The sequence below is a fragment of the Talpa europaea genome, assembly GCF_964194135.1.
Source record: "Talpa europaea genome assembly, chromosome: 1".
Classification (NCBI taxonomy): domain Eukaryota; kingdom Metazoa; phylum Chordata; class Mammalia; order Eulipotyphla; family Talpidae; genus Talpa; species Talpa europaea.
In genome coordinates, this window is record NC_140073.1 from 108,623,529 (window position 1) to 108,650,341 (window position 26,813).

Sequence of the window (26,813 nt, forward strand, 5' to 3'; positions counted from 1 at the left end):
ACAAAAACACTCACATTTGATCATTTCTTTGAGTCTTCATTTCCTTGTGAAGACTCCTGTGTCATATAAAACTTCTATTAAATAAATGTGTGTTCTTTTCCCTTGTTATCTGTAATCTGTATTTGTTACTGGGGTCCCAGTCAAGAACTTATAAAGGTATCTTCTGCTCCTACATTTGCATTCTTCCGTACCTCCCATCTATAGTGACCTTGCCTCTTTTTTCCTGCTTCAAAGTGTCAACCATGATTGGGAGATATCTTTATGGTGAATTTAGCACTTAGCATGGATGCCTTTCCAAACTGGACCTATATATTTCACATTGCGAGTGTACGGTGTATAGCACTGTGATTCTGATTCCTGTGTCACTTCATATTATCCGTTTTCTGATTTTAACTATTTTCAATTACTTAATTACCTCAAATGATTCCTCTTAAGCAAAGTTCTAGCATATGTATATTTTGAATAAATCTTAGTCTGTGCTCCGTATGTCAGGGTAATTACCCAGAGATACCCACGTTTGGAAGCAGGTAACAGAATCTTGCAAGTGGCAGAAGGGAACCCAGCAGCAGGATTTAAAGCTTGACCCTGGTGGAGTAGAAACAGTCAAGGTCACCATTCATAGTGTGTTCTGGGCTAGTGACTGAGGAGGCACACTTCATATCCTGCAGGGCCACTGGTGGTTACGTTTGCTTCTGCTCTGCAATTGCTCACTGGGCCGCCTTGAGAAGACGAGGCTGGCAGTGCCAGCTTTCTATGCATTTAAGTTACCTGACAGAACCCTAAGTGTTTAGCAATAGGAGTTGTTTGCCCCCTAAGAAACTTTTTAAAAGTTAGAAATCACATCAGACAATTGGCATGTGTCAGTGACTTCGATCTTCTTTTCAATAATGAAAAATAGTAGAAACAGCCTGAAAATCACCAATGGGTGAATGACTGAACGAACTCTAGGGTGCCCACATTGTGAAATCCTACCTAGGTATGAAACTGAAATGGGGTGACCTTTAAGCCATCTTATGGCATGGAGAAATGAATTATCAGGACACTTATGTATAGCATATAATCCCATCTCTACCGTCCCCAGCTAGGAATATATTATAAAATTTCCATTGTATTTATTTTATCATATATTTATAGCACAACAAAAATATGTATATTATGTATTTATAGTAAATATTTTTAAATGCATATAGAAAGGTCTGAAAGAATGCAAGCTGTACTGATACGGGGCAGAGAGTTCAGGGATGGTAATGAAGAGAAATTCTGCTATTTTGTTTACTATGTTCCCATATAGGGACATGTTTACATTAAGGTGTATTACAAATAAATGCAAAAATTAAAAAATTCATTTTGAACAGATAATATGTGAACTTGGGGAGAAAAGCAATTCTGGGGTGAGATGGTGATACTGCGGGAAAGGACATAGGGCTCACCTCGTCAGCTTCACTGGTGAATCTGCCATTCAGGATCAGAGTGGGTCTTTGTCGCTGTGCTTAACACGCTCAGAGATTTAAATGTGCTCAAATGTCGTGATTCATTGAATGAAATGTCATTCATTCATTGCTTGTATGAGTAAATAAATGGAATACCTATCAAACTTATAAATAAATGATTATTTACGATTACTATAATTCAGTCTTTATACCTTCCTCCCTATATTCTCCTTCTCTTAACACCCTCCTCCCCTTCACAGCTGGTTTCTGTCCCCTTCTTAGGACTTGCTTCAAAATTCACAACTTCCAGGGAGTCTTTCTTAATTAACTCAGTCTCATTGAGAAATCTTTTATTCGGCCTCTCCTTGGTGAGTGTGCTTTAATGTTTGAGGACTTCATTTTGCACCTCCTGGAAGTGTTGCTTACTAATTGGTTTTCTGTCATTTTTTGCATTTATGTTCTCTTAATTTGTGTTCCAAAGTACTGAACTCTTCATGAGATGAAACATACTTAAACAGTGAGGCATATGGACATTGGAGACAGAAATACTTGACTTTAAAACCCAACTCTTCTACTTTTTGCTGGATTTTTTTTTTAAGATTTATTTATTTATTTATTTATACATACAAGCACGGGGTACAGTCAGAAGCGCGGGAGGGTGAGAGAATTCACCAGAGCCAGAGGGGGGAGCAGAGCAGGCAGAAGGACCGAAGTACACTGCTGAGGGGAGCAGCGGGCGGCAGGAGAGGTCTGCGCACCATGTGGGACCCTCCTCCGGTGGCCGGGGAGCAGCCGGGGATCGAACCGGCGCTGCAGAGGCTGCGGGCAGCTTCGCAACCCAGCGCTTAACCGCTGCGCCACCAGGGAGCCTTGCTGGATGTTTTTAAGATTTTTTCTTTTAAGTGGGAATTTCCCCAACTGTGAAACTGGAATTATAATTCGTATTTCATAGTATTGCTGTGATGTCCCATTGACCTATATATAAAGCACTTGGTATGAAGTTTGGTGATGATAAACACTAAACATATAATAGTTATTAGTATTGATCTCCTTTTATTTTTAAACCACTATGCAGATGTGTAAATGGTTCTGACATCATATATTGTCTATAGTCTGCAATGTTTGTAGCAATGAGGTTTGTTTAAATAGTAATTTCTTTGCTTATTTTGGTCAGATATATTCAGGGACCTGGGGACATTCAGGTTTCAGAAGTAGAGGAATGAGGCTTACACTGACAAATCCAGCTCAAGTCACTGTCTAAGGGGACACCTTTGTTCCTCAAATCCTGCTTGGGGTGAGTTAGTCAGAATTTGCTCACATACAAAGTAGCTGTTCCATATCTGTCTAATTTTATGCTACTTTACAGCCAAGTCATGTTTTTTCCTGGCATCGTTTCTTGGCTTACATGCTATATATATTTGTGGACATTCATTCAGCAAAAATATACTGAGTGCTGCTTTGCTGGGCCCTAAAGATACATATGACACTTGAATAGGAGCCTGCCACCTGGTCCAATTGGGGAGAACACTCTAAACTGAATTGGGGAGTACAGCATGTGCAAAGAGCCTGAAATATGAACAAACTAAGTCTGCCTTAGGAGCTATAAATGCTGTACTGTTCAATCCCTTTGCATGATATACAAATGGCCTTGCCTGTCTGTCTACTCAATCTCACCTCAAACCACTTCCCCATTTTCACATAATTACTACTGGACCATGCAACACGTATAGCAGTAGATAGGCAGGCAAAGCCATTTGTAGATCATGCAAAAGGACTGAGATTTTATTCTGGTAATGTAGATCTGCTGAAGAATTTTGAGCAAGAAAATAACAAGGTCAGGCTTATAAGTTAAATAGAAATTCTAGCTGCCAAGTGTAAGATGGATTAGAGAGAGATGAGACTAGAGGAAGGGAGAACAGTAAGGAGCCTACTGGAGTGTTGTTGGTATGAGATGATAAGTGACTGAATTAGGATGTGAAAGAGGGAATGGAGGATGAGAAGGGAGTTTAGGAAGTAGAAATAATAGGATTTGGTGCTTGATTGATGTATTAATTTTCTATCACTGTCATAACAAATTGTCACAAATTTAGCAGCCTAAAACAGTGCAAATTTATTATCTCACAGTAATGTAGGCTGAAATCTGACTGGGCTAAAACCAGGGTGTCAGTAGAGCTGTGCTCCTTTCTGGAGGCTCTAGGAGAGAATTTGTTTCTTTGCTCAGATTATTAGCAAAATTCACTTCCTTGCATTTGTGAAATTGGGAACCCCTGTTTCCTTACTGGCTATCAACTAAGGCCTATTCCCATCTTTCAGAGGCCACCTGCATGCCTTGTTTCATGGTCACCTTTTCCTATCTTCAAAACCAGCAATGGTGGGTAGAGTTCCTTTCACACTTCACATGTCTCCTTTCTGCCTCTTCTTTCTTTTTTTCTCCCTCTTCTGCATTAAAGGACTCAAGAATAAATTGAGCTCATCCAAATAATTCTAGATAATCCTCTATTTCCAGATCCTTCACCTTAGTTAGCAAAGTCCCCATGCTGTGAAGTTAGCATGTTCATAGGTTCTGGGGATTAGGATGTGGACTTCTTTTGTAGGGAGGGTGGTCATTAGTCTGCATCCTACAATTGGATGTGGGGTTAAAGGAGAGGACAGAACTCAAGTTTCTGACATCAATGACCAGGTAAATGCAGCTTTAAGGGAGAAATTTAAGTTTGGTTTTGAATATGTTGACTTTCAAATATCCCTCAGTATCCATGTTTCCCAGCACCATTTCTTGAAAATGCTATCTTTTCTCCATTGTATGGCCATAACTCTTTTGTCAGAGATTAACTGTCAGTATTTATAGGTATTTATCTCTGGGCTTTCAATTCTGTTCCATTGCTCTGAGTTTCTCTTTTTGCTCCAACACCATACTGTTTTGATTACTTTTGCTGTGTAATTATTTGAAATCAGGAAGTGAAAACCTCCACTTTTATTCTCTCAAGACTGTTTTAGCTATTTGGGACCTTTCATGCTTCCATATAAATTTGATAGTTTTTCTGTTTCCTTTAAAAAATCATTGGTATTTTGGTCAGTATTGCATTAATCTTTAAATTGACTTAGGTATTATGACCATTTTAATGATGTTAATTCTTCCTACTCATGAGCATGAGATAATTTTCCATTTCTTTGTGTCTTCTTTTATTTCAAAATTTAACAGTTTTATAGATTTCACTGTACATGTCCTTCACCTCCTTCGCTAAGTTTATTCCCAGGTATTTCATTCTTTATGGTGCAATTGTAAATGGAACTACATTCCTTGTTCCCCCTTTTTCTGATACATTGTTTAAATATAGAAATGCCATTGATTTTTGTCTATTGATGTCAATAAATGGTATTGGGAATCATGGATAGCCACATGCAAAAAAGTAAAGCAAGACCCATATTTAACTCCATACATAAAAATTAATTAAAATGAATTAAAGGTTTGGACATGAGAGCCAAAACCATAAAGTACTTAAAAGAAAATATAGGGGACACATTACCTATCACAAAGATGTATATAGACTCTCAACCCCAACAGCAAGGGAAATGAAAGCAAAAATAAGCAAGTGGGACTATATCAAACTTAAAAACTTTTGTACCTCAAAAGAAACCATCACAAAAACAAAAAGACAACCTATAGAATGAGAAAAAATATTTGCATACCATACATCTGACAAGGGATTAATTTCCAAAATTTACAAAGTCCATAACAATCCCACAGCCAGGAAACAAGCACAGGACCTCAATAAACACTTTTCTAAAGAAGACAATCAGCAAACAACTATGAACCAGACACTCTATGGGGGGTGGGGAAAGGAGAGATTGGGGTCAAAATAAGAGGGTTGTAATTGTATGGGGAATATAAAAATAAAATTTAAATTAAAAAAAGACAACCAGATGACTTATAGACATATGAAATAATGTTCAATATTACCACAAGAAACGCAAATTCAAAACCACACTGAGATACCACCTCATCCCTGTGACAATGGCCCATAGTAAAAAAAATGGAACTAATTAATGTTGGCAAGGATTCATTGAAAAAGGAACTATCATCCACTGTTGGTGGCAATGCAAGCTGGTACAGCCCTTGTGGAAAAACGATACGGCGATTTCTCAAGAAAATAAAAGTGGAAATTCCACTTGACCCAGCAATACCAATATTAGGTATTTATCCAAATAACATGAAAACTCTAATATGAAAAGATTTATCTAGCTACGTACATAGCAACACTGTTCACAGTTGCCAAAGCATGGAACCATCGCACGTGCCCTGTAACAGATGACTGGATAGAGAAACTGTAGAGCATATACTGAACGAATATTACACAGCTCTGAAGAAAGATGAAGTGGTGACATTGGGACATAAGGGATGGACCTCAAGGGGATTATGTTGAGTGAAATCAGTCAGAAAGTGAAGGAGATTTTGGATGGCTTCACTTACTTGTGAAATATAAATACCCAAACAACAATTTTACACAAATAATAGAAAGAATAAAACTTGAAGTTGGCAAAAAGAAAATGATGAGCTCCTCTCTGGTGGCACAAAGTGTTAAGCACAGTGCTATGAAGTAATCCACAGCCTCTGCAGCATGAGTTTGATCCCCAGCCAGCCAGGGAGCAACCAGACCTGGCGCAGCCGACCTCTCCTGTCTCACCCACTGCTCCCCTCAGCAGTGTATTTCAGTCAGTTTGCCTGTTCTGTTCCCCACTGTGTCTCTTGTGAATCCTCTCACAACCCGCACCTCTGGCCTATACCCCAGCTCTGGTATGCATAAATAAATCTTTAAAAAAAAAAGATAATGGTTATGAGAGGAAATTGGGGAAAAGTGGAGGGGAAGGAAGGAGTAGGTGAGTTATGGGAATAAGTGATTTAGTGGAGGGGAAAAAAATTACAGGAAAAAAAAATGCCTCTGGGACGTCAAAATGGGATAATCTAGTAAGCAGTTTAATGCACCAGTAAAAAGGCAGAGGAAAAACTGAATAGGAGATACAGATTAGGAAGCCATCATCATGTAGTTAGGTCTTTGTGAATGTACAGAATGGGAGGATAGGGTAAAGAAGAGAATCCTGGGACCAGTGGGAGATACAGTGACAAAGGAACTAAAAACTTACTTGGATTCCTATCATTGGGTCTTAGTTCCTTGTGGCACATTTTTTTCCTTTCTTTTGTCCCTGGCCTATTTTCTCCTAAATTCTGGTTTTCTGCTATTTGTAGTTTCTGCTTCCTAACACTTCAGCTTGTGTATTGTGCTCCAGGACCTCTCCTATCTGTCTCAGCACATCATGGATCTCTCAGCTTTAGCTCCCATTACTAAACTATCTTATTTTCTTATGTGTTTTTGTTTTTGTTTTTTCAGTTCATGATCAAAAGCCTTCTAAAGCAAATCATATTGACCCAGTTTATCATTTTTCTTTTTAAAGATTTATTTATTTATTTATTTTAATTATTTATTTATTTTATACAAGCACTGGGTAGAGTCAGAAGCGCGGAAGGGTGAGAGAATTCACCAGAGCCAGAGTGGAGAACAGAACAAGGAAGTACACTGCTGAGGGGAAGCAACGGGCGGCAGGAGAGGTCTGCGCGCCATGTGGGACCCTCCTCCGGTGGCCGGGGAGCAGCCGGGGGTCGAACCGGCAGCGCAGAGGCTGCGGGCAGCTTCGCAACCCAGCGCTCAACCGCTGCGCCACCGGGGAAGCCCTTATCATTTTTGAATAACATCGTGCCATAGGTCACCAGTTTACATTAGGAGCGACTATCTTGAAGCCATGTCTCACCTTGATCCAGTCAGCTGCATCTATATTTCAGGAACAAAAATAAATTCATTTTGACTGTTCAGCAAATAATATTGCTCCTCAGAAGCAAATCTTTATCCTACTTGCTGGGCCCAGGATTATGATGTCAAAAATTGGCATTGAAGCCTTTTCACCATCACTCCTTACTCTTAGCATGTAGCCCTACTGCTCTCTGTGCATGAGATCACCTTTGTAGAAATTGAATTTTAGGTCCAAATCACAGGAATATAACCAAGCAAGTAAAACTTAAGTCAAATACAGTCATTTTCCTTTACTGGCTAATCTCTTTTTTCTACATTGCATAGGTGTATTTATAAACATTATCCAAATGAGAGTTGGTTATTCAGAATCACAGGCTTCCTTCCACTCACGTGTATGCATCTTGCAAGCTGTCAGCTTCATACATACACATAAGGGAGTGATTCCTGCCTGTCTCTCAATCACAGCTTTGCACTGACTCTCCCATCACACTGCACATGAAGAATTTCATTTCCTTTTAGAGAGAGACCCTGGGAAGAGTTGCAGCTTGTATCTATAGTATTGAAAGGAGTAAAAAATATTAGCAATATTATTTTCTGGCAATAGTAGCAGATAGTTACTACCTGCATGGCTAGAGACTAGAATTTATATAGCTGTTCCAAACAATATATTGTAAAGTCTTCAAATTCCTTTTGGTGTTCATTTATCTACAGATAATAATCTTTCACTCAATTTACTGAACCTAAATATGATGGATGGATGCCAGAAAAGGCAGGGCATCTTCAAGGCATCTTCAAGGTCAAATAAGCTTCTCTAAAACTAAATTCCTAGATGCCAGGCTTCAAAGAGGATGTTTCCTTGTGTGGGGTTCATGTGAGGCCACCATAGATTGTTGATGCCTTAGATGAGTGGTAATCTGCTGCTGCTCTCCTCTGTTCAACTGCAGAAGTCCAGGCCAGCATACAAGCAGTAGCCTTTGCCCCTAGTTGCTACTGAAAACAGACTGAAAACAGAAAGGTAGTGTTCTCTCCATGAGAATATACACTTGCTACCTATTTCTCCAGTGCCTCCTTGCCAGGTAGTTCCCTAATTGCAGAGGGCTAGCCTACCTTGCTCAGGTGGCCAATGTCAAGCCTAGTAGGGTTGTTTTAATCAAGTCTGGTTATTGGTCTATAGTGACTTCTTGGTATTGGTTAACTGCTTTAGGGATGAAGTAATTGTTTAGACAGTAGATTGCTTACATAGTTCTTTGTGGAACTGACCTCACTGAGAACAGGGTAGCAGAAAACCTGCGAAGAGTTGCAGCCAGTAGGCACAAGTCAGCCAAACTAGTATTAAAGCAGAGGTTATATGATGGTACATTAATTATTTTAAAAATACAAGGAAAAATGAAGGCAAATATTGCTGAATGGGATGAATGAAATAAAGAGGCAGCCTCCAAGATAACTGAAGATTATTGTTCATCTGCAGATAATTTCCCTTTGGTTCTTAAATTCAGAAGATCTGAAGGATAATTAAATTCTTATGTGGAACAGAGAAATAATACACTTTTTCTCTTATCATTTATCTTCTCCTTTCTTCTTGCCCCACAAAATTACACAGTTTAGTGTCAAAAAATTGCTCATGTTCTTTGAACATACCACAATTACACTTTTGTGACTTGGTATATTGTTGTTTCCTAAGCCTGAAATGGCTTCCTTCTCCTATCTTGAAAACTCCAAGCTAATTTTCAGGAGCAGTTCAAGTTCATCTTCCTTATAAAATCTTCTAGTACTCCCCAGATTGAGTAAGTTACCACTTAATTATGCTCCCACATATATTTCTGCTTGTGATTCTGTTATATCACTTACCAAGTTGTGTTCTAGTCATCTAATATGATAGTGCTCTGAAATGTTATTGACTCACCTAGGATTAATTGCATATAACAGTGGCTTTAAGAAGATGGGAGCTTATTTCTCTTTCCTACTAAAAAAGGCTAGGGAGAAGCAGTCTAGAATTGCTATGGTAGCTTTCAGATATGATTAGAGTTCAGTTTTCTATCTATTTTTTTTTTGGTCACACTCAGCTTATGGCTTTCATTTTCAAATTCACATCATGTCCAAAATGGCTGCTCAAACTCTAGCCATCTCATTCATGTTCCAGAAGATGAAAGGGGAAAGAAGAAACATGGCATGTCTCCTTTCTTTTAAGAAGACTTTCTTGCTGGGCCTCCTCCCTGGTGGTGCAGTTGGTTGAGCGCCACACTGAAGCTGTCCGCAGCCTCTGCAGCACCGGTTCGATTCCCGACCGGCCAGGGAGAATCCCACATGGCGAGGCAGACCTCTCCTGTCTTGCCCGCTGCTCCCCTCAGCAGAGCCTTTAGTCAGGCTGCCTGTTCTGCTCCCCGCTCTCTGGTGAATCCTCTCACCCTCCCAAGGCTCTGACCTGTACCCCAGCTCTTGTATAAATAACAATAATCTTTAAAAAAAAAAAAAGACTTTCTTGAAACACTGCTGAACAATTTTACTTATATATCATTGTCCAGAACTCAGTCATATTACCACATCTAGCTGCAAGTAACTCAGGACAAGATAGTCTTTTCTTTTTAAAGATTTTACTTATTTTTGCCTAGAGGACTGAGGTGCAGACCAGAGGTGTGGGAGATGAGAGGATTCACCAGAGACAGAGTGGGGATCACAATAGGCAGGTCTACTGAAATATACTAAAGGGAGCAGTGGGCAAGACAGGAGAGGTCTGCTGTGCCATGTGGGTCAGCTCCCTGGCGGAGATGGAACTCAGGCCATTGTGGTGGTAAGTGCTGAGACTTAACCCCTATGCCATCAGGGAGACTTGACAAAATAGTCTTTATATGGCATCATTGTGCCGAAAAGAAATTGTACCATAAGAAATTAGAAGAGAATGGGTATTGAGAGGCAACTTGCAATGAATTATCTGATACATGATTATTTCTGGTTATTCTCACTGCTTCCATTCTTCTTCCTTTTATTGAAGCTGAATAATCTATGGCTTTAGGAAGAAGTCAGGACCTAGGTGAAAATAATGATCAGATACAATGGGTTTAAAATTTATACTCCTAATTCAGGTGTGCAGAAATGTAATTTTCTTTATTTACTGAACTTGACTTGCCCACAAATGCCTATTTGCAATTATGGCTAGAAAAATATTATCACTTAAAGGTAATACCACTTCTGGTTTTAAAACTGAATCTCTTGGCCTCCCTGGTGGCGCAAGGGGTTAAGCTCAACACTATGAAGTTATTTGCAGCCTCTGCAGCACAATTTTGATCCCTGGCCGGCCAGAGAGCAACCCACATGGCGCAGCAGACCTCTCCTGTCTCACCCACTACTCCCCTCAACAGTATATTTCAGTCAATCCACCTGCTCTGCTCCCCACTCTGTCTTTGGTGAATCCTCTCATTGTCCTGTACCTCAGTTTGTATATGCATAAATAAATCAATCTTTTAAAAAATCAAAACTAAAAAAAAAAAAAAAACCAATCTCTTTAGGTTAGTATTCAGTAAAATATAAGGCTTTTCACTTGCCTGTTTTTTCTGCCTTCTTACCATGCCACCCTACCATGTGGTCTGATTACCACAGTCTCTCAGCAGTTCTCTAGCTCTCTGGGACCACCAATACTTAGTTATATTAAATGTCTGTCCAGTAACCTATTAGGATCTGGGACACTGTCAACTGTTTTGTTTTTTCCGGTGCCTATTGTGAACGTTGACATTTAAGTAATGGTTAAAACATGATCGATAAATTTATCAGTATACTTTAAATGCATCACGTAATTAATTCAAATGGTGGCATAATTATCTGAAAACACTGTAAAATTGAAAGCCTATTTCTCTAAAGGCCCTTGCATTAGGTTTATAGCTTTCTTATGGCACTAATAATTCTCAGCTCTCAGTCACAGTGGTTGTATGCTTGTATCACCCCTAATCAGTATGTCTGCTCTCCAAGGAATTGTTCCTAATCTGTGTAATCCTCACGAGTCCTGTAGAAAGCTGTGGATACAGTAGGCCTACAATCAATGAAAATGAAGAACTAAGCCAATAGGAACGGATATTCTAAAATTTACCTCTAATGAATGAATCCCACTGGGGGAAAATAAATTTTTGGAGCTATTTTAGAATGATGTCTGTAAGCTAAAGTTGATATTTTGCCTTTAACAGAACACCTTTTTTTTTTTAAAGAAAAAAATTGCTTTTGTTTTTCAGAAATCCTCCACCTACTTTACTTCACCCAGAAAAATGGTGTGAGGAGTTCAACCACTTTATTTCACAGTGAGTATTTCTTCCACTGAAAATAGCTTATCCAGCAAGGTCTTGACAGTGATCGGAGAAATCTAAGGTGTGGAATTCACTTGGTGCTAGTAGTTGTTATGCCTGCTATCATACAGAATTTGTTCCAGGAAATGAAAGAAGATCCCTCTGTAGGATTTGGAAAATATGATGTTCCATTTGACTCTTGACTATATAAGCAGTCCTCCTAATCGTTTGGTTCATATTTCTATGAGAATTTACTTTGTCCTGGGACAGATATTGCCAATGTGTCTTGTTTAATAAGGGAGGAGATTCGACAGCTAGAATTTGGAAACCACTCTAGGATCAGATTGCAGACAGGGTGGCAGCCTTCAAAAGAGGTTTTGTAGCTTTTAAGTTGAACTTTCCAGTACGATCTGTGATGTAGAAGGAGGGTTCTAGTTCCCAGAATGATTGAGGGGGCAAAGTAGAATCTCATGACTGAGCTCTAGTAAGGAGACTTAGCTAGGGCTGGAACAAAATGAAAATCCAGCTGATGTGTGACATACTTAGTGAAAGCTCTATTACCAGAAAGTAGCAAGATTGAATGCTACTAAAGCAGGAGGAGAGCCAGCACCACCACCAACAGGGTGGTGACTCAGTGCTGGGAACATGACCTTTGACCTGGTCTCTGGCAGACGATTGCACTGGTTCCAAAGCTGGGGAAGACTTTAGTGTCCTGGAAGGGACTGTGGTAGGGACCTGGCTAACTGTGAGGACAGGAATCTAAACCAGGCAATAAAAGCCATATCCAGGAGTGGAACTGTGAAGAGCAGCCCTCAGTGTCTGGTGTATCAAGTGTCAGAAGTCATGAGAGGAGAAAAAGAGTGACCAAAATAGCTGACAAATAGGAAACAGGGTATTTCTCTAATGTCTACCTATGTGCAGCCTTAGTGTCCACATAGAGGCAGGGTAAAGAAGCAAAACGGGTCTCTAGATTATCATCTTTGATTAATCACAGTACTGATCAACAATCCCTTATCCTCAGTTCTGAAATCCAAAGAATTATGAAAAACAAGATTTTTTGTACTTGAGTCTTTACTGCAAGTCCTGACCTTATGTGAACTGATTTGGTGGCAACACATGACCTAAAATGATGTGAGGCTATTTTTAGTCCTTATTTATCTCATGCAATGTGAATATTCATGTGAATTGCTGCAGATATATTAATGTATTTGATTATAGTGTGCTGCCCCAGATCCTGCTGGGGATGTTACATAACATACAGTAAATATACCAGTTTACCTTTATAAAATTTGATAAAATTCTGAATTCCAAAATATATCTGACCCCAAAAGTGTTATATAAGGAGCTATATATTTCAATTTCACTTCAAATGCAACATAGTTCAAGGTCCCTGAAATTGCATGTCTAGTCCCTCCTGGTTTTGTGCTATCCTGCTCATGAGAGAGGAGTTAAGAATTCTACCAAGAAAGGCTATGTTTGCACATGGCCTTGAAGTTCAAAGCCAGGGGTGGAGGACATTTCCTTGCCTTTCCAGCCCCATTCTGATGTTTCTGCAGACTGTCTAATGTGTCAGAAGGGACCACAGTCAAGTTTTGAGAAGAACAGCAGATGTAGGAAGAGGGGCAATGTTGACATAGGAGCAGAAAGTCACTTTCAGATTTGAGAGCCAAAGGAGGGGGAAAAAAGAAAGAGCTGAAGACACACTGATGGCTGGGATCACATTTCAGAGCACCCACAGGGAGAGAAATTCTGGGTTAAAGTTCCAGTGCTTTGCTAGCAAAGGTTAAACCCCCAAAATTTCTTTTTTCCTTCCATTGCTTCTCATCGATACCCTTGATTGCCCTTCTCTGAGCTGCTGGCCTAGAAAAACCCATTACATATTCACTAGTACACCTTCCTATACCAGCTCTTGTGATTCCTCTAGAATGTGACTTGACTCACCAAAATCTGGCTTCTGTATACTTTTTCAGAAGTATGTTTATTCTTAAACTAAGCACAGTATTGTCCGATGGATTTAGGAATTAAAGGCACATCATTGATAATATGGTTGGGATTTTAGGGTTAAACAAAATATAGAAATCCCTCCCTACCATTGAATCTTTTCTTCATGGCAAATCCTAATATATGCCCATTTCAATGTTTGCCCCAACTTTGAGACTTCTAGTTGCTTTAAACTTAGAAAGGTCTTGGTACTAGAATGGAGGACCAACCACAGAAAACAATGACGTTAGTGTATATACTGTCAAGAGCAAAGAACAACTACCTTGTTGAAACTGCAGGGGAGGGAAGAAGCACAAGAGATTCTAATAAAGCAAAAAGGTAAACGAGTAAAGTGTGTGCTTTATTAATAATGTAGATATAACAAAATGCCATCAATCTTCTCTAATGAGTTGTCCTTACTGTTTCTAGTGAAAATATGTATTATACATGTTGATAGATTTTCTTCCCTGACCTCAACTCCCCAATCCTGTATCTCCATGGCATGTTAGATTCCTCAACCATGAAAGATTTTGTAAGATTTTAAGAATGTCCCTCTTAAGATTAGGGAATACTTATTATATCTTTAGAGAGAAGCTTACCCACTATACCCAAATAATACCTTTTAAGTTCATAGACAATTCTGCTTACCCCAGGCTGCCATTGCTCATCCTACCAAATGTAATTTGACTTTACTATTTCAAATCTCTAATTAAATATAAACAATGACATTCACTGGATTAGAAATGTCTATTTAAAGAGCCTTAGTTTGCCTTTGTACTTATCATGTTCATATTGGGAAGGACGGAGGATTTATGACCTTCCGATTATAAGTTTTTCATTGTTGGTGGGACTGGGTCGAGGAAGATGATTATCTGGTAATTTTCGGGAAAGTGTTTTTAGCTGGAATTATCCAGATAATTGCTTTAATTCCCTTTGTAGACTGAACCATAGTGCATTGTATTAAACTAAAATGGTTTTCTCTAAAGAATAAATAGAACTAGAAAATCTTTAACAGCCTTGAAACCGCCAATGCCTTTTCCCCATGTGACCCTGAACCATGTAGCAGAGTCAGTTCAATAATTTCTGTCTTTTTGGTCCTTGATAGTCATCTCCAAAAGACCAGTGTGCCTTCTAATTGATTGCTGTAGTGGTCAGAATGGGTTGGCCTTGCTGCAGCCCAGTGATTATAGTAGTGGCTACAGGAGGGCAGTGTGGGGGAGGGGCGGTGGAAAGGGAGGGAGGGAGATGGAAGACTATGCACAAGGGTTTAGGTGGTGAAGTGGGTGTGAGACGTGGCTTAATGGTTTTCAAATTTATTTCTTAACCCTCTTAATTTGGAGACAGTTGGAGAGATTTTAAGAAAGTCTGAAATCCTATTAGTAAATCTATGTAGAAGGTTAAAAGTAAAAACAAAGTCAGCCTGTTTGGTTCTGAACCTTTAGTCGTTAGTGATAATTGACTCATTTGTATGTGTTAGTTATGCATTTGTCAAAGCATGACTCCTGATGGCTTAGTTATGATAAATTAAACATGATGCTCACATAAATTCTGCACTGCTTTTTATTCATATGTTAGGACCCTGCCTGATGTTTTTTGTCACCTCTGTAAAGTGTGGTTGGCTTTAGAGATTTCATTATCAGCCCTTTCCCCTATGGCTAAAGCTATTTGCATAACAAGTTTATCTGGTTCAAGTCCTGGCCAGAATTCTGTTTTGTCAAAAGGCTTCATTCAGGAGTAGCCTTTTGAGCAGATAAGGATAATTTTCCTTTGCCAATGTCATTTTGGTACTAATGAATGTCACTTCCTATTTTAAGTTCAAACTAATTTCAGGTCTTTGGACTAAACTACAAAAATACCTCCTATCCTTTGGCCAAAGGTATATGAAAGCTGTGATTTTCATTTTGCCTCTAGAACTTTTGTGGTTTTATTAGCAATTAGATTTAGAACTTCATCATCCATAACTCTTGAACTGATTAGTGAGACAATAAAGATGAATTAATTTTTCCTGGACAAGGGCAAATGAACAAAGAGTACCGTGCTGCTCAGCTTTGGACCTGAACTATTTGGTTGCCCACACAGACACTGCTTTCCTGAGTTGACAGTCTTGACCAGCTTAGTGTGCAGGTGTGTATTTCTCAGAGTGAGCTTCCTGAGTAGCACTACCATTTAGTTAGGCAACATTCCCATTCCTTCAAATGGCTGCAGGCAGTTGCACCAGATGGATCTCTCTGAGCTATAAAACTACCACTAATAGGCATCTTCATATATTTATTTTTAAAAATTGAAGCTCAGGCCTGGAACTCTTTTTTTTTTCCCTCCCTCTAGGCCTAATGTTTATGAAGGTAACCATTTTGGGCTGGTTGTTTCCCTGACATTAATTGCATTCCCCTCAAGGAAACAATTCTCAGCTTTTCACCATTCTCCATTGTGTTTCAAGGCAGCTTAATTCCACATGGTTTTATAATGTCCGTGAACAACACACTTAGAATGATAAATATCTTAACTCTGTAGTTGTTAAGTCTCACAAATATTCTTGGCTTTTTAAGTCTGGGTGATTTGCAGGTAGTCATGCAAAGGGTTAATATTTCCTGGAGTTGGATACAATAACCTTTATTTACATTACCTCACAAATTGGTAATTTTAATTACAATGAGCAGCAGTATCTCCAGTGACACACTCTCTCCATTTTAGATTTATTTAGCCAATGATTAGCTATTATGGCTTCTTGAATTAATTAGCATCTCTTGAGCTACAGGGAATTAGTGAATTAATAAAAACTCATGGAAAAGCTCAAAATAAAAGCAAAATTCTAATTAAAACCCAAATTCTCTTCTCTCCTTAACATATATTGATCAATATACTTATAAATGCATCCCTTTCTCATTTTGAAAAGTTGGGATTTTTTTTTTATCTTCAAGAGAAGAACAAATAAAGCTGTGCATTTCAAGGTTATATCTCCCCGAAGAGCTTCTAATTTAGATTATCAGATAGATCATATAAAGACACTGAGGACCCAATTTGATCTCGTTATACCCCACTTAAAATCTCAATCGATAAAATCTGGTTTTCTCATGGTGTGAGCCAAGAAGTGGCTCCGTGTGACCTGACATTTGAAACGTGGTACAGTATCAACACATACCTGGGACAGACTGTCATCCTTGCAACTGTGGCAATGAGCGTTTTCGCTACATTCAGAAAAAGCAAGACTTAGTGAAGGGGGTACTCCAGACTCTTGTCAGCCAGTTCTGTTTATTTCCTGTAGAAGCCAAGTTTAGATTTTATAAAAAAAACCGATCTGAAGCATTTGTCAGAGATTTCACCTGAGTACTTTTGGCACATTATGTCAGGTGACTTTTAGATAAGGGTAGTACATACTTTTTTGGGACTGTCCTCCCTATACCCCTTTTCCTCTCCCTCTTTTTTCCTTTTTTCTTTTAAAAAAATCCTACTTGAATGTCATAATATAAATCAAAAGAGTGCAATTGAAATAAACAAGAGTGATGGTGAACTCTCCACTGACTTTATGCTCATATGTACTGGGGGAAGGGAGTGTGGGGCGGTGGGGGTGTGGCTCATGTCAGCCTGCCCAAAGCCTGTCCACCTCCCCTCCTCCCCAGTTGGCTGTCTGGCTTATCAAGAAGAGGCAGCTGTGGAAGAGCAGCGTGTGCATCCAGCTGCCTCACGTACTAGCTGTGCCACCGTGGAGCAGATATTGAATCTCTCTGACCCTTGGTTCTCATTTATCAAATCAGGGCTCAGAATACCTACCTCATTGGGTTACTCTAAGGATTAAATTATATATGTATGTAGATCTGTTACAGGGCAGGGAGAGGACCCCAAACCTCTCTGAATAAGTTCTGCCATCCACCTCATCAAGACAAAACATACTCTAGTGAGTAAGAACTTTAATGGAAAGGAACTGTAACACAATTAGTGTGCAATCAAGAAAAGAGAAAGAATAGTTTCCAAATCAAGCACCTAAAGTCACTATCCCCTTGCGGGTAAATGCCCAGCCAAATAGGATTGGCTCAAAACAGGGCCACTGGGGCCCAAAAGTTTGCCAAAACTCTAAGGCACCTCCTGACTCAAAGGAAAAGGGCAGAAGGGGCCAGAAAAATCTGGAAGGAAAAGAGCAAAATGCAAAATAAGATGAACACTGCCAATAAGGTAAACCTCCCCACGGAGCTCTCATCCACATGTTTCAAGTGTTTTCCCTGTTCCCAGGTCGCTGGCACAAGTCCAAGGCCAAGACACAAGTGCAGCTTTTTCACATGTCCCTCTGCTCCATGTGCCTCCTCCAGATCTTCTTCCTCTCCATCCTGCCTCCTTTTTTTTTTTTTTTTTTAAAGATTTATTTATACAAGCACTGGGTACAGTCAGAAGCGCGGGAGGGTGAGAGAATTCACCAGAGCCAGAGCAGGGGAGCAGAGCAGGCAGAAGGACCGAAGTACACTGCTGAGGGGAGCAGCGGGCAGCAGGAGAGGTCTGCGCGCCATGTGGGACCCTCCTCCAGTGGCCGGGGATCGGCCGGGGATCGGCCGGGGATCGGCTGGGGATCGAACCGGGGATCGAACCGGGGATCGGACTGGCGCCACAGAGACCGCGAGCAGCTTCGCAACCCAGCGCTCAACCGCTGCGCCACTGCGGAGGCCCCTGCCTCCTTCTTTCTCCCAGTCACCTCTGCAACTTCTGCTCTGCCCTGCTCAGCTATACCCTTTGTTTGGAGTTCTGGGGCAGGGACGCTGGAACCTCCCCCTTCCCCGTTATAGAACTTGGCAAATAGTAATAATAATAAAATAGCGTATGTCAATTTTACTGATGTCAGTAGCTGTGCCCTACACATTATTTAATTCACTTAAACCTCACAATCCTATGAGGTAGTTCAGATATTCTCCCATTTTATAGATATTGAGGTAGTAAGGAGCTAAGAATCCCAAGACCACAGGTAATAGTGGCACCACCTCTCTCTCTGGCATTATGGTGTGTGTAGTTGACTCTGTTCTACTGTGCCTTCTCACTTTTAGGATTAATCAATTCCAGACCAAGAAACAAAAGCAGAATCATCCCGTCCCCTATGTATTTGGATGAAAACCGATAATAAATCAGGTACAACTCCAAGAGAGGGCACTGGAGATGAAAAAAACTTGTCAAGATTTATAAGGAAATGCACATAAGATGAGCACACGTGTTGATGCTATGTCAGGGTCACAAGCACTTCACCATATCAAGTTGAAAACTTTACCACTAGTCTGGACAGTAGGACATTTTTATTAGAAAAATAATCTCTCTCCTAGTTTCTATATTTCTGTACTAATAAACTGGTTCAGCAATAAATAGGTGACACCTTTTCTTCAGAAAAGTAAAGAAGAAAGTGTCAATGACCTTCTTACCCTTGACGCTTCTGTAATTTTACTCTGCTGTCTACGTTAGACTTCAGCTCCTTCATTTCCACAGGTCACACCTCTAACACTCACTCACCTTCTGCACGCCACCCCTTCATTCTGTCCTCCATTTTCCCTTAACAGCAACAGTACCCGGGGCCCCCTCAAACTCAGCCTGAGAGAATCAGCTCCAGCAGGAGTCAAAACAGAAGCAATCCTGAAGTTGAGACTTACCTTTACTTGTTTGGTCTGCAAACAGTCCTACCTCTTTCTCTATCCTGGGGCACATGCACCTCTGAGGACTCCACCTGTCAGCTGCTGTCAGCTAGGCCTCTTCATGGGAAAGGAGCAGTGGGACAGAAGGTGGGTTTCAGGTCCTGGGGAGGCAGAACCCACAGCGCTGCGCAACTAACTATATGAGTAGACAGGGGCTGCAGAGAGGGAAGAATTAAACACGACAGCAATGTTTTCAGCATGCCAGAGGGTCTTTCTAGGGAATGTATAGTGAAGACATGAAAAGCACTGGGCCTGAAGTCAAATAGTATTCTAACACTGACACTTTGATTTTTTGACCTTGAGCAAATTACTGAACTTTTCTGAACCTGTTTCCTCATCTATAAAATGTGAGTACTAATACTTATATAATAACAGCTTGGGATAAAAGAGAGTTTGCAGTGATAGGATATCCTAAGTAGCGGTGGTTTAGACAAGGTAGACTTACTAATTCCCTCTTTAAAATGGGGTGGGAGTTAGGTTATGTATGTACTGCTGGCCTGACATCAGCCATCCCAGCTTTTGTGCTCAGGCTGCCTCATTTAGTATGATTTCCCTCCTCGTGGACCAAGGTGACTGCTGGCGTGCCAACATTTAGATGTTTTATTAAAGGTAGAGGGAGGAGAGAAAAATGAAAGCCTTCTTTAAGAAGACTTCCTTGCATTTTCATTTAACATATCATTAGCTGTGACTCAATCACCTGGCAACAGTTAGCTGCAAACAAAGCTAATGCAGTGTCACCTAACAGGGCAGCGGTAGCCTAGGTTCATACCAGGGCTCTGCCCCTGAGGAGAGTGGAGAGTCTATAGGCAGATAGCAGTCTGCAGTCATGGAACTTTGTAGACAGTTGCCAGAATTAAGTGAGATATAGATTGAGAGCTTAACAGATATGAAAGATGAATGTTCTGACTTACAGTAGTGGTGCCATCAAAAGAGATGAGATCAGGAAGGGGAACTGGTAGGACTCATGAGGTCATGAGTCACAACAGAAGTGCATCTTGAGGAGAAGCAGTTATGGTCCTCACCAAGGCTGATCTGTGGCCTGGGAAAGATGGGAGAAGTAAGGACAAAGTGGGAGCATGGAGTGACCAGTCAGTACCTCTGCTGAGTCTTCCAGGAGCTGTAATGTTCTTTTTTGATGTGAAGCCCCCAGCTTCCTGCCTGCTCCTAGGTCCCCTGGCCACTATAGTTTCCACAGGCTCCAGTGTAGAAGAAAATTTGGCTCAGCTTCAGAAAGAATTTTAATTAGAAATGCAGGCTCATGTCACCAGTACTACATTCTTCCAGCCTACTGATGATTTCTGGCAGAGATAAAAATAACAGACGTAGCCCTTTGCCACTAATGAGAAAAGGACTATTTTTTAAAAATGAACTCAAAATTTATAACAGCAATTTTAAATACAATGAGTCATCATAGATTCCATCTCCTTTTAGTTAGTGTGTGGTTTCCACTGACCTCAGTATTTCAATTTGGAAAATCCTAGGGTCATCTAATGCATGATATAGCTATCAAACCAAGTCATAAATGGGGGAAATCCAGTTAATTGATTTTTGGTATGAAGGACTATTTAATAGTTTTAAAGAATACTTTTACTTAAAGGTGAATAATGAGAATTCCTGCCTTTAAGAGAGGTCTAAATTTTAAATTCATATACTCAAGCAGTGTTCCTCATGTATGTTCTGATAGCCTAGCTTTGATTATTCTTTTTTTTTGTATTCCCCTAAAATTTCAAATGTTGAAATTTCAAGCCTCACTATCTCAGACCTTATTTGTAAATGGAGACATTGCAGATGTAATTATTTAAAACAGATTATCATGGAGTAGGATAGGTCCCTAAGCCAACATAACTGGTATCTTTAGAAAAAGGGGAAATTTGAACACCCATACACATAGAAAGAACATCATATGAAGATTGAATTTCCTTGCCACAAACTAAGGAACTACCAGAAGCCAGAAATAAGAGCTGGAAGAGATCCTTCCCTTGTAACTATTTTTTTTTTTTTTTTGCATAGAAGAACTGGAGTGTAGGCCAGAGGTGTGGAGGGTGAGAGGATTCACCAGAGACAGAGTGGGGAGCAGAACAGGTGGATTTACTGACATACACTAGTAAGGGGAGTAGCAGGCATGACAGGAGAGGTCTGCTGCACCATATATGTGTTAGCTCCATGGCCAGAGATTAAACTCAGACATTAGTGGTGATAGTGCTGAGACTTAATCCCTAGGCCCCTAAGAAGGCCCCCAATCTTTAGTTTTGATTTCTGACTATGAGACAATAAATACATGTTGTTTAAGCCACTCAGGTTGTGTGATACTCTTGTCACAAAATCCCTGGGAAGTCAATACAGCCCCTGACTTGGTTACTTGACCATAAGTCATTTGATCTCTTCAAGCCTCTGCTTCCTAAACTGTGAGTAAGGAGTCTAACAGTGAGGTTAAATGTGTGATCCTTTAAATATCGTTGAGCATCATCACAACGTGTTAAGGGTGTATGTTGTTATTCTTCCCAAGCCAACCATCCAATAGTAAAAGAAGGCTATTTCTGTAATAGTCAATGATTTGTTGAGCTTTATTGAGGACTTTAGGAACCAAATACACATTCTGCACTAAGCTTTCTTGATCACATTTCTCTCTGAGGAATAAATTACTATAGGAAGAGATGACAAGGTGGTCTCAACACTGACCAACTGATCAGTTTCCCAGGCTGGTACATTGGGATTCTGAGGCCGTGTCCAAGATGATTTTCTGATCATAATCACTTAGTGATGATTGCCCTGGACCTGAACAAGGGTAAGTGTAGCTTATACTTGTGTTATCCAAGAGTTCACATGATGAAAGGGTAGAAAGACAACCCACCAAAAATAAACAAAAAAATTAAGTGTAAATTCATTGAAATTAATTTCATGAAGCAGTCTGAAGGATGAAACAAGTAATTATTACCTATAAGAAGGAAAACTACTTGGGGTAAGATATGTAAAAACTAACTGAAGACAATCATAAAATTTGAGAGGGGGCAGTGTTCAGTGTGTGGCTAAGGCGTACAGAGGTTCTTGTGCTCAAAAAGAGGATAGAATTACTGGGAAGTTTCCAGTTCAGCAAATATGTTAAACATGTAGGATAATTACTAAAATATAAAAAAACAATATCTAGTTTCTAAACCAACAGAAGGGGAAGGGGGCTATAAAAAAAAACTTGATTAATCAACAGAAGACAGGAAATATGGGGGAAAAAGAATTTGAGGTAAAGAGTGGTAAAAGGTGATTTCTGCCCATATAACAGTGTGTTTGAATTATTGGGCAATCAGTTTCCCCCCAGGATCTCCAGTCTACAGGAGTGATTTTTAACAACTGATGGGGTGAGATTGGCATGCGATTTGTATTGTTTACCGGTTTCAGTAGTGTAAATGTTCCCATCAAGGCCAATTTTAAGCTGCCAAATGTAACATTAATCAGTTCACAAAATTCCTTTAAAAACTTAAAAATAGGGCCTCTCTGGTGGCCCTGGTGAGGATCACACATTTAATCTCACTGTTAGGTGGTTGGGTTGAGAGCAGCACTGTGAAGCTGTCCTCAGCCTCTGCAGGGCTGGTTTGATCCCCAAGGCTGCGGAGATACCCACATGGTGCGACAGACCTCTCCTATCTCGGCTGCTGCTCCCCTCAGCAGTGTCTTTCTGTTGATCTGCCTGTTTTGTTCCCTGCTGTGTCTCTGGTGAATCCTCTCACCCTCCCGCACATCTGGCTTGTACCCCAGTTCTTGTATAAAAATAAATAAATCTTTAAAAAAAAAAAGGAACAATAATATCTAGGGATGTTGTCTCCAGCACACCTCTATTTGAGACAGACAGGTTCTTCTCCTTGGTTTCACACTACAAACAATTTTTGACAATAAAATAAAAAAAAAATTAAACCCCAATATCTGCATTTTACTTCTCTAACTGAAACCATTTGGATATTGGGAAAATAGGAGTTAGTGACATTCTGTTATTACAGTATTTATCACATGGTTATAGAAGGCTGGTAATTTATGATCCTTGCTAGCAAAGCCAGATCAATACAGAGATAAATGTCCTCAGCACAATAGAATTTATATCATCCACATGATAATTGACCACTATGTCATACATTCAATCATTCACCTCATTATCTGATACAACAAGCAGTAAGTCTTATATGTGTATGATTTATGAATGCACACTAGTGTGAAACCCACAACCCACTGACCTGTTTCCCTTCCTTGACAATTTAGTATACAGTTATCTACTTCTAGAAATACAATCCCACAAAGAGGAGCAACCACTTTTTCTTTTTTAAAAAACTAGATATATTCTGCTAGGAGAAATGTCTGAGCTGATGTTACTCCCTCTGCTCCTTTCACTTTCCTACCAATCCTGGGCTTTTTTTTTTTTTTTCCCCAGAGCATGTGGCTTGTTCTAGAAGGAGGTGGGTGACTCCCAAAAGAGCCTTTCATGTTGCTGACTTGCTATTATGAGTATGTTTAGTGACACAGTCATTCCCCACACCCATCTATAATTATATGTCACTGCAGAGTTAGCTCACTAAGCTTGGTAGTAGGAGGTATCCCAACCCCCCATCTCCTTTATTTCCTTTTTCTCTCAAACCTCCCCCAACCTCCTCCCCAACATTTGTTGCCTGCAACGTCTGTGCTGTGCTTTGCAAGGGTTAATCAGAGGGCCTATTATTCAGCAAATTAAAGGCTTGGCTGCCTGAGAGTTCCTTTCTGAAAGGATTAGGGTCTCTGATGAGGCTTTGATGTAATAGATGGAGCTGTTCTGTTCCTTCACATTAATAGAGGAGCATTAAGGACTCCCCAGGCTCTCTTTGGTAGTTGGTATCTTTACTCATTCCCTTGCCTAAAAAAGAAAAATATTTTATCTTATGAAAATTTAGTGCTTGAACAAGGTACTGAACTGACATCCCCCAGGGAGTGAAATGTTCAATTTTTGGTCTAAAAGCACAGAGACTAAGCACTAAACTGGTTTCCTTGGGTGGCCACTTCCTCAGGAAGAAATGTCTCTCCAAAGAGCAACAGAAGCAATCATTTGCCCCTTGCAATTCACCATCCTTGGCAGCTCAGAAATTGGGCCGAAGGGATGGTGTATAGCAGGTGTGGAGGTCATTTGTGTCCTCGGAAACACGAAGCAAGACAGCCAATAGCTGTGCAAAATCCCGATTTGCATAAGACATTTTTAGCTGCTAATTATCTGATAAGATTTTCTCTAGGCTTTTAGTAGTGGTTAGTTTGCTAATGAAAACCTGGCTTAGTTTATTTTCACCAATTTGATGTTCATGCCATCAATAATAATAATGTAGTTGACAGTCAACCAGAGAAATGTTTAGTTAATTTAAATCTACCAAAAAGAAAACACACTAAGGGTAGGGAGCTAAATGTGAGTAGATACAATGCCAGCAAACCCATTGTAACTCTAAGCCATTATCTTTCTTCTTAATCTAATCTTCCTCCCACATCCAGGCCAACAGTGTGCTATGGTCTGAGCTTTCAGTTGGAACTGTTATTGTCATCATTTTCATGCCCACTTGTTCAATATTTCAGTCCTCTTCCTTCCCTACCCCCACCTCTACCTGCAGAATTAAAGTGCCTCCTCCTCTGAGTTGCTATTGATTCATGGGTTTGACTTTTTCAGCAATCTTCATACCATTTTCATTGAACAGCACATGGTAGCCTAATACACTTCCTTTCCCTTCCTGGGTAGATGCTACCTCTGGGCCACTGCATTTAGCATATTAGCATATCAAGGGACCTGACTATAAAAATGCACCAACTTGTTGGTAGATTTTGCACAGGATTAACATCAGAGAACTTGGTACTTCCTTATATTGGCCACCCAGGGAGAATTATTTTTACTAGATATAAGGAATCAGTTAGGGCTGAAGAGTATCATAAGAAATTGTCCAGGGCTTCCCCGGTGGTGCAGTGGTTGAGCGCTGGGTTGCGAAGCTGCCTGCAGCCTCTGCAGTGCTTGTTCCATCCCCGGCTGCTGGGCGAGGGTCCCACATGGCGCACAGACCTCTCCTGCCACCCGCTGCTCCTCTCAGCAGTGTATTTCGTAGGTCTGCCTGTTCTGTTCCCCTTTCTGGCTCTGGTGAATTCTCTCACCCTCCCGCGCTTCTGACTGTACCCCAGTGCTTGTATAAATAAATAAATAAATCTTTAAAAAAAAAAAAGAAAGAAAGAAATTGTCCAGTGAAAGTCATAGCCATGTTTACTGGAAGGGAATAGCATTCATTTCATTAAATGAAGTCATTTCTTTAAAAACCCAAGAAAGCTTTATCTGTGGTCTCCTTACCGTTACACTCTCGTTGTCATCATCATCATCCTCATATCACAATTCTTCATGCAGCTGGTTTGTTTTTATGTCTTGGGTTTTAAGAAATAGAATAGACTGACTGCATTTTTCCTTTCCTATAGGCTTCTAGAGAGTCCATTAGGTAATTTGTGGCCACCTCTAACAAAGTAATATATTTGGCATTTTATTTATTTTAATGATTTACTTATTTATGCATACAAGAACTGGGGTACAGGCCAGAGGTGTGGGGGGTGAGAGGATTCACCAGAGACAGAGTGGGGAACAGAACAGGCAGGCTGACTGAAATACACTGCTGAGGGGAGCAGCGGGCGAGTCAGGAGAGAGATCTGCTGCGCCATGTGGGTAGCTCCCTGGCCGGGGATTGAACTTGTGCTGCAGTGGCTGCGGACACCTTCATGGGTTGTGTCTTAATGTTACCCTTGCACCAGCAGGGAGGCCCATGTATTTGCCCATATATTTGGCATTCCTGTTTTTCTTCTCTAATTTCCCCTTTGTTTCCTTTTTTTCTTCTACCTTTATTTTTTATCTTGCCTTATTACCTATACCTTCAATTATTTAAACACATGTTGTTGTAGTAATATGCCTTGTTATTTCTATAACAAGATGATGTATCAAAAAAATCAGTTACATACATTGATTGTGGGAATATAAAATGATATAATCACAAAGGAAAACAATCTTATAGTTTCTCAAAATGTTTAACATAAAGTATTATATGATCAGTAATATACACTTCTAAGAGAAATAAAAACATGTTCACATAAAAACTTGTACACAAATGTTCACAGCAGTATTAGACATAGTTTAAAAGTAGAAACAATCTAAATATCAACTGATCAATGGGTAAACAATAAAAAATGAAATATCTACACACAATGTGGATGAATTTTCAAAACATTATGCTAAGTGAAAGAAGCCAGTAATAAGACCACACATATCATATAAAATGTCCAGATTAGACAAATACATAGAAACAGATTAGATTGGTAGTTGGAGCTGGGAAGGTTGAGGGGAAATGAGAGTAACGGTTATTGGATATAGGATTCTCTCTGGGGTGATGAAAATGTTCTAAAATTTGATTGTGGTAATGATTATACAAGGATATGAACATATTAAAACTCTGAATTGTATACATTAAGTGTGTCAACTGTATGGTTTATGATTATCATTAAATGATAAAAAATCATATGTAAATTTTATGGAGTAGTTCATGTTGGTTTTCTCACACTTTAAAATTTCACTTAGTGCCAGAACATGCACATTGTAATTAATCAAGCTTATTTTTTGGTAGAATCTGCAGACTTACTCGGGATTGAGAGTCCAAGTATAGGGAT

The 26,813-nt window shown here is 39.9% G+C and overlaps 1 protein-coding gene across 1 annotated transcript in view; it reads left to right on the forward strand.

The window, feature by feature from the left end:
• The window catches only part of MYO3B (myosin IIIB), a gene marked incomplete at its 3' end in the record, with an annotated part of 364,997 nt that overhangs the window by 93,109 nt on the left and 245,075 nt on the right, over positions 1-26,813 (forward strand). The window contains exon 7 of the mRNA XM_084258155.1: positions 11,449-11,514. Within this exon, the coding sequence (XP_084114281.1) occupies positions 11,449-11,514 (66 nt within the window). The remainder of the gene's footprint in view (positions 1-11,448; positions 11,515-26,813) is intronic.